At 38.9% G+C, this 13,896-nt stretch overlaps 1 protein-coding gene across 1 annotated transcript in view; it reads right to left on the reverse strand.

The window, feature by feature from the left end:
- The window catches only part of cdk19 (cyclin dependent kinase 19), a 46,816-nt gene that overhangs the window by 11,836 nt on the left and 21,084 nt on the right, over positions 1-13,896 (reverse strand). The window contains exons 3-5 of the mRNA XM_069515687.1: positions 12,464-12,574; positions 11,447-11,587; positions 2-59 (exon numbers count right to left, since the gene is read on the reverse strand). Of these exons, the coding sequence (XP_069371788.1) occupies positions 2-59; positions 11,447-11,587; positions 12,464-12,574 (310 nt within the window). The remainder of the gene's footprint in view (position 1; positions 60-11,446; positions 11,588-12,463; positions 12,575-13,896) is intronic.

Raw genomic sequence — 13,896 nt, forward strand, 5'->3', positions numbered from 1 at the left:
CCGATTTTAACTCTTCCTCGTTCAGGGCCTTCCCCCATCACCAGGATGTTCGCAGGTTTCTGGAGACAGAGAAATATTAGACACATACAAAATATTTAGTGCTCACTTTAATTTAGTGCCATGAGTATGCTGACTTCCACTATAACAATCACACAGGACCATCATTTTTGTCCAACACAAAACTGTGAGAGGAAGATTAGATGTATGTTAGATGGTTTAGTACTGAATCCTTGCCAGATTAAACCTCTATCCTCATCATATGTGCTGTCACTTGGCTGTTCTGTTTACTTCCACTCTCACAGGGGATTTCTACTCCCGGGTCACAGGTGTAAAGTGGGTAAGTTTAGGAGAACAAAGGAGGTGAACTGTTTGGGGGAGACAGGAGGATTTTAGTGAGGGGGAATAGCAAAAAAGAAAGGACCTGGGTTTCTGCATTTGAGGACAGATATGGTGATACCTTACCCACGAGGATTTAGGAGAGAGACAGTGTGAGTGAAGGACCATAACGACTGAGCAGACGGCGTTTTCAACTCTGTGTTGGACTGCTATTCCCCTGTTCCTCGGCCGGTGAGGTCGATTCTTTTAGGGCTTTTTTTTTTTTACATCTTTTCATTTTGAAGGGAGGACCTTTACTGATTTTTTCTTTCTTTTTGTGGACATTTTTCATGGACTCAGCGAGCTGCCTATGGAGCATTTAAATGGAGCTCATTATTTTCTGTGAACTTTTGTTTGAAGGAGGGGCCTTAATAATTTGGTGTGTTAGCATACATTTGGGTTTCTGCTTAATACATTACAGTTAACTGGGTTTAAAGTCCCCTGACACTTAACCAGGCTTTGATAAATAGTGTCACAATAGTTCCTGAATTGTTATAGTAACTAGACTTAAAACTTAAGCTGATTGTTACACAATAATATTGCTAAGTTTCTATTGCTGCCTTTTATATAACATACAACCACATGACCACGTCAGCCATTTTGTGAGAGTGCACTACAGTGCTTGTGGAAAATGCCGCAACCTGCTGCACACACAGGAATGAGGTGAAATACCTGGCTGTGTTTGTGTCATTTTGGTTGAGGAACTTGAAAAAAGCTGAGTCAACCTCTGCAACTAAATCAAAGGAAGACAACAGTGTTTAAAAAGGGTTCTGATGAAAACACTCCTGTCTGTTCGATTGAGGAATTTATCAGAAAGTATAAAGCTGCAGTACTGTTTTTGGCAACTTGTGGTTGTTATGACTGTAACTGTCCTCATGACTACATTCAAGCTCAACCATTCTCGCAGTCAGTTTATTCAAGTGTTGTGCACGGAGCAGACAATAAGTTGGGTTTGACAGAGCATTTGGTTGAAAACAACCGCTCAATAAAAGCAGGTAAAATGGTTAGGTTGTGAAATCTGGATGATATTCGTTTAGCCTGGAAAGATAGTGTGATAACAAAAAAGCCCTGTGAAATGCCTGAACCTCTTTTTTTCATCATTAATCAAGAATATAATAACAACCCCAGGTTCCTCTTTAGCACTGTAGCCAGCTCCGCTGATCCATCTCTTAGCAGGATTATTATTATTATTATTATTATGTGAGAGAAAGAGGCCTTCAAATCAAGATTAAAACCAGCAGGAATGTCAGTCTACATTTATCTATAAAGTAGAATGAGTGACTCTTGCAGTGTCTGTTGTTTATAGTATGTGAAAGGTTTCTGATTCCGTTCAGTAAATATCTACAGCCTTCTGAAGGCAACAAGACATTGTACATCGATGAATCTGCAGCCTCTGATTTGTGCAGTGCTTTGTTAGGCTGCTATAACACTCGGCTGTGCACTGTTTGCTGATTCATAGAGTCTAATCAATCCTGCAAATCATTGCCGTCTTTCCAACTTTTAGTAGAAAATAGGATCTAATTTTAAATTCCTGAAATGCACTATGATGCAAACACTGCTGTCTCACATTTTATGGCATATGACCTTTTATGACGTGAATAAAACCAGCTTTATCATTAGATTTATGTGGCCATATAAATAGATTCATCGTCATCACATTTTTAATGTTATTGTTTAAAAGGGATATTGGTTGAGATTTTCACCACAGGGGTCACAGAGAGGGCGACATGGACACACACACACATTAGAACTGTTTTTCACTTCACATCAATCAAAAATTACACTTCCATATTATTTGGCGTATGTGTACTGAGTTGTTTACCAAATACACCACCAGTATCAAACAAACAGCGACACATATAATTACAGGAACAAAGTCATAGGCCAGTGTTTTAGTTTACAGTGACTATATCATGCAGCCAGATGCAGTGTCTGCTTGTTGTCAAAACGCCTGTCGATTTTTTTTTGGGTGTCTGTGTGAATGTGAACCCTCTGCCTCGCTTGACTCAGATCTTCCTGGCTTGCATGCCTTGTTGCTATAGAAACAGCACTAATAATGAGGTCTATTATTCACGCCCACAACAAGACACGCAGCAATCGGCAAACACAAAGGCAAGCGTCTCTTAAAAGGCCCGATGAGTTCAGGCTCACCAGTTCTTCTTTCAAATTCTAAACAGGCCTAACTGAATTAAAATGTCCAACCTGAATGTATTTATCTAAGTTGTTTAAAAAAACAGTCATTACTTTGTGAGCTCTGTTTAAAAGACCTGAATGAGTGTTAGTGCCTCTAAAGATGCAATATGAGCATGCAATGTGTTTCTGATGGAACAGACGACATGACAAACCAAAATATAAATGGAATGGGAAAAGAGGAACCAGATAAAATGGAGAACGATTTGAAGACATGCAATAAAGTTATTTAAAAAATATGCACCAAATTGTATTTCACGCTTCAAAATGTAGACTTCCGCTTGAAATCGTCCAGTGAAATTAATCAGTTACAGTCGGTTGGTTCCAGAAATGGATCAGGAGCTGAGGGAAAATAAACACCATCCCAGAGCGGACCAGCAAACCCACTCCTCAGGGAAATGGCCCTCTACATCATTGTCTCAAAAACTAGGCCAGGTCCGCAGCCAGAGGCACATTACTACAACAGAATGTTGACTAAAAAGGCTATCCTAAAAGCTCAGTCCAAATGTCCCGTGTGAATGCCAAGTTTGAAGGAAGTGTTACGTGGTACATTTTGGAGTTTGAAAACTCACATTCACTAAATCTGCCCTTGATGTACAGTATGTGAAGGTCTGAAGGCTGAGTTGACTTTTAAAGAGCATTGCAAGCCATGCATGGCTCTACCAGAAGAATGAAATTGTTGTGAGTAGCATCAGTAAGTGACAAAGTTACTCCATTCGTTGGATGGCAACGTGTTGGACTTTTCCAATTGGCCATTGGTCTTTCAAGATGTTCTGGCGTGAACAGTTACTACTATGTTATGATGGAGTTTGACTGAGAGAACTATATGTCTGTCCCAGGGGAGTGCACGGGTGAAGTACAAAATACAAGTGTCATGACATGCACAGACTGAGAGGAGAGAGACACAGTGCCGTACAATTGCACAACTGAGTTATGCAATTCTACACCAACTTAATGTCTATTGAATGCTAAAACATTCATATCTTTTGCACACCTATATACACTTCAGCAATATACTAGGTTTTTACTTTGTCTGGTTAACAGTCTGCTGATTATGTCGTTGTGCCTTGCTAATTCACTGAGACCTTTTTTAGATTGGTAAGCCTGGAAAAGCTAGCAAGAACAGGCTACAGTATGCCAACCCCCTCCCATTGGCCCTCTTGTCAAAGCTACGCCCCCCAAAAATCATGAAAGTGCACTGCCTGAGTAGAAGCCAACCATTCCATGCTTGCTAACTCCTGGCTATTATCTCTGCTTCAAACAGGTGGGTATGCCTCCCCACCTGTTTGGCTTGTGGAGGCATGCAGGTCGGTTAGTGACAGACAGGTTTTGTTTTTTTCATTTATGCATCTGTCATATTTTAGAAGTGAAAGTCTGTACACTTCAAACCCTCCTAAACTATCCCATAACCATTAATACATAAACGATGATATACCTGACACCTGCATATATATATATATAGATATATATATATATATATAAAGAGAGAGAGAGAGAGAGAGAGAGAGAGAGAGAGATGCATATATCTGATCATTTCAAGTAAGGATTGGTTGAAGGTGCATTCTTCGAATGTGACCCCAATTTTACTTTTTATAAAATTATGTATCCAAACAAATGAAATGAAAAAAAACAGCAAGCCCTGAAGAAATACAATTTTTTTGTATATTATTGATAAATGTACATAGTTAGCTTAAAGTAGTGGCCCCTCCCTGATCCTCATTAATCAGTCCTGATGACAGCATCATCATCTGCCAGGTGTTGCTGCAGTCGGGACAGACAGCTCCTCACAGCCAGGGATACAGTAATGTGCTTATACAGTATATTAGTCTGCATTTACTGCAGCAACAGATCACCTTCAGTTATCTCCCTACCAACAGTGATTGTTGGTACAGTCCACTGAGGTATTTGCTTTTTGCTTTGGCCGGTAGAGTTGCTAAATCAGCATCTTGACTCAGCTAACCATGCGGGGCGGTGGGCTTAGTAATAGCTAAAGGCTGTTACATAACCCTTGCGGGGCGGTAACGGGTGGGGGAGGGTGAAGGAGGTACTGCAAGACCTTCTGGTGGGGGGTTGGTGGATGGGACAGTGAGGAAAGAGTGGAGGAGTGGCAGGACAAGTGGGGGCTGAGCGCTATGCAGTGCTGCAATGTAAAGCACATGCCTGATTCCTGCAGTGCAGAGAAGCAGAACATGCTACACACCAGCACAAACATACAGTTATGTAACAGCAGAAGAACTGAAGCCATTAAAGCTGGGCTGGTGAGGGCACCTTTCCCCTGCAGCTAAGCAGACCACAGCAGATTACATGTCAGTCTCCTTGCGCTTCCTCTAACATTTATTAACAACAAAAATCATGGTAAGACTTGTGGCTTTTACATACTTTTCAAAAGCAATAAAAGGCTTTAAGGACATTTCTCATAAAGCAGAGACGTCTTAGCAATGAGTAGCTCCCTGCTTTTCAATTGTAATTACTCAAATTCACAGAGACAAAAAGCCAGGCGTCTGCATAACGATGATAATCTGACCAACAACAAGAAACAAACTAGAATTGAAATCTTATCAGTTTATCAGTGAATCCAAGTGAAATTCCGTCAAGGTGTTGTGGTGAAAACTAAGTTTCACTCGTGGTCCAAAAGTACAAAAATTCAGTCAAATAAAAAAAGCAGGAGAAGTCAACTTAAAAGCAACAGAGTTTATTGTCGACAAAAAACCCGAGAGCATTCAGTAGCGAGCCGGAGCTTCACCAGAGAAGAACTCATATTTCTTCACACAAGTTATACAATCACCTCATACTGTTTGTTACACACAGAATATATGGTTTGATTCGTAATTTCTTTCATAAACTTATTGTAATCAGTAGTAAATCATGTTTCAATCATACCTTAGTTTGTAGTGCAGATTTAAAGGTACATAGTGACATTCATATGTGACATGGTTTAATGACCAGATTATACTACAAAGGTAATCTTGAGATATCACATTCAAGAGGCCAAAACATGTTTTGTGAGGCCACCGTGACCTTTACCTTTGATCAATAAAATCTATTCAATTAATCGAAACATCTAACATGTAAACCAAAACTGAAAGAATTGAGGTGTGTCTGAGGTATCACTTTCACAAAACAAAGCAAAGAAACATGAGGTCACTGTGACCTTAACCTTTGACCAGCAGACACCAAAATCGAATATATTCATCTTTGAATCCAGTTGAATGTCTGTACCAAATTAAAAGACATTCCCTGAAGCGCAAAACATACACATGCTTTGAGAGGCCACTGTGACAGTGACCTTTGACCTTTGGCTACCAAAGTCAAACCCAAGTCCAGTGTGGAAGGATATACTCGGGGCATTATGGACATAATGCGGGTAAATGTGCTTTGTGAGGTCACAGTGGTTCTTGACCTTCCAACTTTGACTACTAATCAGGTCATCCATGAGTCGAAGGGAATGTTTGTACCAAATTTGGAGATATTCCCTCCAGGCATTCTTGAGATATTGCATTTACGAAAATGGGAGAGATGTATGTGCATACGAACGGACACACACAAAAACCTGAATTACTCTGGCCACTGACTGCTGCCGGCGAGCTTGCATGAAAAGAAGGATAGTCATGTAGTCTAGTCACAATGGCAGGAAGCCCTGGCAATAAGACAGCAAAACAACAGCACAAACTGCAATACATCAGTTCAGTCAGACAGAGTTTGACAGTGAATTTTATCTGGCTGTGGTGAAAATAGTTACAAAGGGCCCGGAAGAGTTGGTGCACTGATAAGAGTGGTGTGACCTTGAGGGATCATAACAACCACACAGCTCCCGTGGGACAATTGATGTTGTTGTAAAGGAGAGGGGACTCCCCCCTTGTTATTGCTGTGTTAACTTCTTCATTATTACTGTGGTTATGATTCCCTCCAACCATTAACAAATTCACATAAGGTCAAGAACATAAAATTGTATTTTGTATTATGAAATATTTTGTGTCTCACATTCCCACAACACTCAGCCATAACATTAAAACAGGTTTTAATGTTGGTATGGTGAAAAGCAAGCATGGCAAAAGAAGCTAAATAATGACTCAGTTATTCTGCATATGAATTATGACGGTCTCATGTGTGATCAAAGTCAATCTCCCAAAAATACAAAGTAAAACAGGACCAAAGAACACAAAAGAAAAAAAACACACACCAGCAACCATTTTAAACAGGTTTGATCCACTTAATTTCTAAGTGAAGGGCACTTTTGCCAATTCTCTTTTCATATCTGGGAAGAAAGATAGTTTGTAGCCTCCCCACACAACATCCTGTAAGCCTCCGTATGTTCTCCTCTCTGCGTTCTCCAGAACTCTTTCACGGATGCCAATGATTTGTCTCCTTGCTGTAAAATCGGACTTTTCGACTTCCTTAGTCATCGTAGGTTGCTGTGCAAATCTGTTCAGAGCCGTATATTATCAGCCTTGATATAAGGAGATGTTCGAAGGACTCCAAGTTACTCCAAACCTTTAAGGGTGAGTAGATCTACATACCATATGCTGAAAATAAGGTCCATGTTGAAAAAAACTAACTTTTCCTTTAACTTGATATTATTATTGATATAGCCTACAGAACTGTCAGTTGTTTGATAATCTGCCATGGATTTTCCCATACTAGCTGTCAACATCAAATATCACTGATGTTTGATTCAAATAAAGTCAAAATCAAAATGATGGGTGTAATTTTGACAATAAAAAGTGTTTTATCCAATTTCTACATAAGCTGGTCATAACTTCAAGAGCTTTGGCCTGAGTAGCTACTTTCTCCAGGGAAGAAGGGAAAATAAGGTCTAGAATCATTGGCCTTGTTCTGGTATTAACATGACCTGATCACATGTGGACAGCAGTCTTTCACTTCACATCTGGCATAAGAATGTCTCTAAATGTGTCTACAGTGACCAGCTGGCTCTGTTATCATTGTGTGTATGTTGTTGTGTGTTGGTGTGTGTGTGTGTGTGTGTGTTGGTGTGAAATGGAGAGAGAGAGAGAGAGAGAGGAAGAGAGCAGAGCCAGGAGGGGCTGAGCGAGTAAATGCATTGTGCACAGCTTTGCGATGAAATGAAATGAAAAACTCATTTGAGTACAGTGAAAAAAGATCAACAATCAACATGTTGATGTCAAGGTGGATTTAGCTTTGATTGTAACTTTGGCCAAGTAAAAAAAATATTTTTGTGGAAAACTGTAGCATGTCAACTATAACAAAATTGATGGTTTAAACTATTAAAATAATTTAATATATGCTAGTAAATGTATGTTTTTGCATATGTAACATGATTGTTTGTTTAAAAACACAGTTTCATCAGTTTCAACTTGCTCTTCCCTTCAACCCAAACATTTTCACATCAACAAAGCATGACATGTGTTTGTCTTTGAGAAACTTTTCAAATTCCAGGTGTTTCAGTTAGTCAGTGAGTCCTCTTTGGTACAGACTAAAATATCCATTTATCATTAAGCACTGGATGGACTTGCACTAAATTTGGTACAAATAATGATTCCCAGACAATAAAGGGTAAAGACTTATCCTCTGACTTTTTATCGTGGCTCCGTAGAATTTGGTTTATGACCAATTACCCGGAATGACCCGCAGAGAACGACATACCCATCAGTCTCTGGTTTACTTTGTGTTTGGAGCTAATCAGCAAATAATTGCAACTTAAAAAGCTCAAATTACAGGTTTAATATAGTACCAATTATTGTCAAAAATCAGCATGTTAGCATTGTCATTGAGAGCATAGCAACATTAGCTCAAATCACTCATAATCCAAAATCCAACCTCAAAGAGCTGCTAGTATGTATAGTTCTGTTAAAGCAAAGCAAAAAAATAATCAAAATATGCACTGCCTCCAATGACACCAATGTAAAACATCAGCCCGTAGTCCTGAGTCAGTTCACCTTGATTAACTTGTACAATACAAAGTATCTAATACCAAGAATTTAATGGGCTTAATATCTGCTTTTAGATATGACTGAATTGCTCCAAGCTGACTATCAGGGCATCAAGACTATGTCATTTCGGTTCAATAAAAGTCCTAAATTGCAACTACAATGGAATGAAAAAAATAGCTCCGAAAATGATAAAATCACACTACCAAAGAGACAAATTATTAAATGCCTGCAGAGATGACCTGTGGATTGTTCCAAAGTACAAAACACTGACCACGCTACATGATCCCTGGGGGATTACATAATGTGAGATCCATCCCCCACATGACCACTGGGGATTGCCAAAGATTATGTAAGAGTGGACGACCCTGTATAGATAGACAGACGCCTGAACTGTGTAAGTGCTCTGCCCTGTGACTTCTGAACCCGACTTATCCACTAAGAGGTTCATTCAGAGAAATCAACCAATGGCTTAGCTAACTTTCAACCAAACTGTAAAATCTCGGTCATGCATTCCTCCATGATCGTTATCTGGAAATAGCCTCTCTCTGGATCATCTGACGTCAAAGAAGCGATGGTGGAAATCAAATTAAAGTTTTGCGGGCTGTGTTTGGTTACTTACACTCTTCTCATCCACAAGCAAAGTCATTAATGTTCCTCACTAGAACACGGACAGATGCAGAGAGAGATAAGAGCACAGACGCCACACGTGCAGATGGACTGTGGGAGTTTACAGGACACAGTCAGAAATTAGACAAAGAAAGATCTGATTTTATCTCAGAAGCTGCAGGGAGTCACATTGATGAACGTGATGTACAATTAAAGCTCTTAAAAGTTTGACACACACCAAAATAGAATCAAATCACACTTTGTTTCATTACACTGCTGAAAATGATTCCAAAACTCTTCACTTTACAAAGTTGCATTTTTTTTTTAACATCTAGCAGCTAGACCTGACGCAGCTTTCTCAAAGTGGTCAGTGTCACTGATGGAGTTAAGTCCTCAATCCATTATTGTTAACATGCACATGCTACCGCTAGGTCAAATCTTTCAAAAGCTCCACATCAGTTTCCATTTCTATGGAAATTACCTGATTCCAACACGATGCAAATGAGCACACTCCAACCCAGCCTTGCAATTAAAAAAATTATAATAATAGAGATAATGAAGAGACTATTATAGGTCCAGACTTTTTCCATTGATCACATTTCGTGACATCTAGGTTCCGGGCCCAACTGCATTAATTGTAGAAATTTAAGTGTTAATAAAATGCTGTATTCCTGTTTGGGTACCCATCCAATTCTGCACATTTTATGTTATATTGTGATTTTTAGTGTTTATTATTTTATCACATATTTATAAGGTATTTCTTGTTCTATGACTCTGCGAGGCCCTAACCCATCAAAAGCTACATATAAAGTTTTTATTACTGTTATTATCAGACATTTTCTTGAAAACCACTTGTGCAAAAAACCTTTTAACCTTCAACACAGCATCCAGACCATTTCTTTATGTTGTTTGTGGTAACTTAAATCATGAACCAAACATGATATTATATTAACAAGATATGTTACTGGATGCCAAATAGCTTCAGTATGTTATACCTTTTCAGAGCTGCTTGTATTGTAGCTTTTACCTTCTACAAAGGTGGGGTGTTGTTGTAGCTTAACTATTGGACAGTTGCTTGACTGCATTTTTAAAATAACTCCTTCAACACTGCTTGTATGAACGTCTCTGATGCTTTTGCCACAACAGTCAAAATGAGGCTTAAAAAGACTGCACATGCTTTCTTTGTAAATCTCATCATTTCCATAAAAGACATTACACAGAAAAACATGGTCAATGACATTATTGACCAGACAAGTGTTGATTGCCCATGAGCTCTTCCTTAATTTTTATTTTATTTTATTTAATGCAAAACTTAATTAAGCTGCAAGATTTTTTCTGTGCACAACAATCATAGTTTAATTCCTGACATTCTTCCATCCTAACTGCAATAAGACAGACAATGAGAAGCTGTGTCCTGGCTCCAGTCTGAGTCTCAGCAAGAGAAAATGAAAACTCCCTCGAACCAAAGCACTGTGGGAAAACAGAGGTGGAGAGAGTCTCACAGGAACCAGCAGGATATCATAGCCAGGTTAAAGGTTTGACAAGAGTCAGACAACATTCTGACCTCAGGACGTTCTGCACCTCAAGAATTACAATCACTTTCCTCCAGACAATCGGAAAGCTTGAAACTATAATACAACAGCAAGACATAACAACACATGCTCTGAAATAACACGGCTCTGATAGTCAGAATACCTTATGTGGCATGTGGCAGAGAGAGACACAGTGTGCCTTAATAGAATAATGTCTCTTTTATGGATATTGATCATTATCTAGCTGCAAGCTGTGATATTGTAGTTTCACAGGAGTCAACAAACACCATTAACTTTAACTTTAAGATGAATTCTATGTTATTCTATAACCTAGCAAATTTGTGACATGACTACAAGAACATAGATATTACACATTATATATATTATATTATACATAAAATAGCCAACTGGAAATCTTTAGAGCAAACTCATGAGAGTAGTTCTAAAGATAACCAGTCAGTGAATAAATGGAAATGGGCTAAACCATGGGGCTTCATAGTCTGCTAAGTATAGGACAGAGTTGGGTTTTCATTTATATATAAATATATATTGTTACACTAATAATTTCTGCTTTACTTAGTCATTGGGTTGTATTTGTGTTTTTTTCTCTTTGGCCTGGTTTTTGTATGTTTACCATGTTTTCATCTCCAAGACATGTCACCATGTATGAAGACTCTACTCAACTGCTGCAAGAAAACTTCTAGAACTCCTAATAGTGTTTCTGTGACGTTAACAGTGTCAATTTTGGAAAAAGCTCAGAGATGAAGTCAGCGCCAGAGTTGCAGTGTGTCTGATTAGGGAAACTGGAGCAGTGAAGCTAATATAGCCACTCACCAGATCCCTGTGGAGCACCCAGTTGGCATGGAGGTAATGGATCCCATCCAGAATCTGATACAGGAGAGACTTCACCATCCCTCGAGGCAGCTGCATGGGCTTCTTGTTGGCCTTGGAGGCGCGGTGGAACTTGATGATGTGCTACGAGGCAGAGAAAGGATTCACCTCAGTTGTGCTTGTGGACTGAAGCATGTCTTGTCAGGTCAGACTGTGTAGCCACAACCTTTGCACAAACAGCTTCCTCTCATATTGGTGGAGCCTGATAAACTATAGGTAAATTATAATCCTGTGATTTAAACATATTGTGATTTTATTGTGTCAGCTTTTTGGCAGCCGTTGGTACAGAAAAGGTTTCCCCTGGAATGTCAAGACACAGAGTCAGTTGGATTTGTCTAATTTACTGATTACAATTTTTGGTAGTTGGCCATTTTCAAAAGGGAAGAGCATCTGTGTGTACTGGCTGGCTAGTAGAAAGTGTTTGGTAAACTGGACAACTTCTGAAGACAAGTGACAAGAGGTACTTCTCATTTTCAAATGAAGTCTAACTAGTGTTGGCCCATTCTAAAGAGTTTTTTTAAGCAATTGACCTGGCTCTGTCCAATGGTAACAAAATAAATCAACCACCATCTCTAAAGCTCATTAAATTATATCTTGATCAAATCACAATCCACTTTTTTTCTTTAAATCTGTCAGCCATCATATACACTTCAAAATCAGTTTTACAAGTCTGTGTTATAGTTTGAAGTAACAAAACCTAAAACACAGTATACTCAGGTTATTACCACACTTAGAAAGTCTCACTACATTAATTAAACACCCAAGAAAAAAATTGCCAAACATGTATTGGTAAATGGTCTGTATTTTTATGTAGCGCTTATTCTTTACATGATCCAACATTTGCATTCAGTTCAGTTCAGTCATATCATATATATATATATATATATATACACATATGTGTGTATATGTATATATATATATATATATATATATGTATAGCAATCGTTCAGAGAGACTCACCCAAAGATCATGTTCAGCATAGTCGAAAAGGAGCCAGACTTTTCTGTCGCTGTGGGACAAGAACACTTTCTGCAGGGCGATCACATTTGGATGTTTCAGTTCTCGTAGCAGCTGGAAGAAACAAGACTGTGTGAATAACTTGGAGAGCAATCATTGCAAGAAAAGATATGATAACATTTGAATGTACTGACAACTTGCTGAAGAGGAATTCTATGAATATTGCTGCCATGACTAAAATCAGCATCTGCGACAACCGTGACTGAATCTCAGTCCAATATTGTGAAATGAAAATAATCAAATAATCAAAATGATCTGGTGGGCCAGATATTATTGGCCGCAGGCTGCCAGTTGCTGTGGAGTATCTGAAGATTCAACTCGGACCGGCGGGTCTGCAAACTGAAGGCACGCTGCCCCACCAGCACTCACTACTACAGAGTATAGTTGCCATATTTATAATATTAAACGTATCGCGTGTCCAAATCGCAAATTAGGCACTTTACTTCCTTGGGCCATTACCATTATACATGCCAAGTGTGAGGCTGATAAGATGAATGACATTAACATTTTGACTCCAACGAAGTACCTCAAATAAGATCATGATAAACACCATGACATATCAAACCATCCCAGCTACAGAATGTAGGTTTCCAAATATAGAATCCAGTAATTTCATTGGGCCAATTTCAGACAAACTGTGCAGGAACTTCAGATGTTTTCTTTTCATTTATCATTGATCCCAAGGTTACAACAGCTGCTGAAGGCCTAATGGAGGTCAGCAGAAAAGCAGATGCATAATGGAGGACTTCAATCTTTGCTAATGCTACACGCTATGCTGCATCATTCAACCACTCCCTTTATTTCTGTCTTTGTCAATGGATCATTCGTTTCACCCACTCCCATTCAAACTGTACCATTTGCTGACCCACCACAGACAATCCATAATCAATCATGCCCTTAAAACAGGCCTCTGTGTTTACGGGGCGTTGCATTCAGGGGGAGACAGAACTGAAACTGTGAATCCCACTGACGGGATGAATTATTCATTCATACAGGCTGTCACGCTTCTGACTGTACCTCACCTAGTAGCACAATTTTAAAACATGTATACATTAGACAAAACAGTTCTTGTCTTCAAATTATGTACTTTTCAATATTCTTTCATGACGGTATCATTTCCAGTGGAATCTAGAAAGCACGCTGAAAAGAATAAGCACTCAGATGAGGCAGTTACTCTACAACATCAGAGAGACCTGGACAGAACAGAAAAAAAACACTAGAAAAAAATCAGATTTTTAATCTGAGTGATGATATATCAAATATTTAAAGAATCACTGGCATTTTATCAAGAAGAGAAGAAAAGAGAAGAGAGGTAGTTCCAGTGTGAAGAGCTCAGTCTGACTGAAATGTTCACTTATAATCATGGTCAAATATTT

This window comes from Paralichthys olivaceus, chromosome 19, assembly GCF_024713975.1.
Source record: "Paralichthys olivaceus isolate ysfri-2021 chromosome 19, ASM2471397v2, whole genome shotgun sequence".
Taxonomy (NCBI): Eukaryota; Metazoa; Chordata; class Actinopteri; order Pleuronectiformes; family Paralichthyidae; genus Paralichthys; species Paralichthys olivaceus.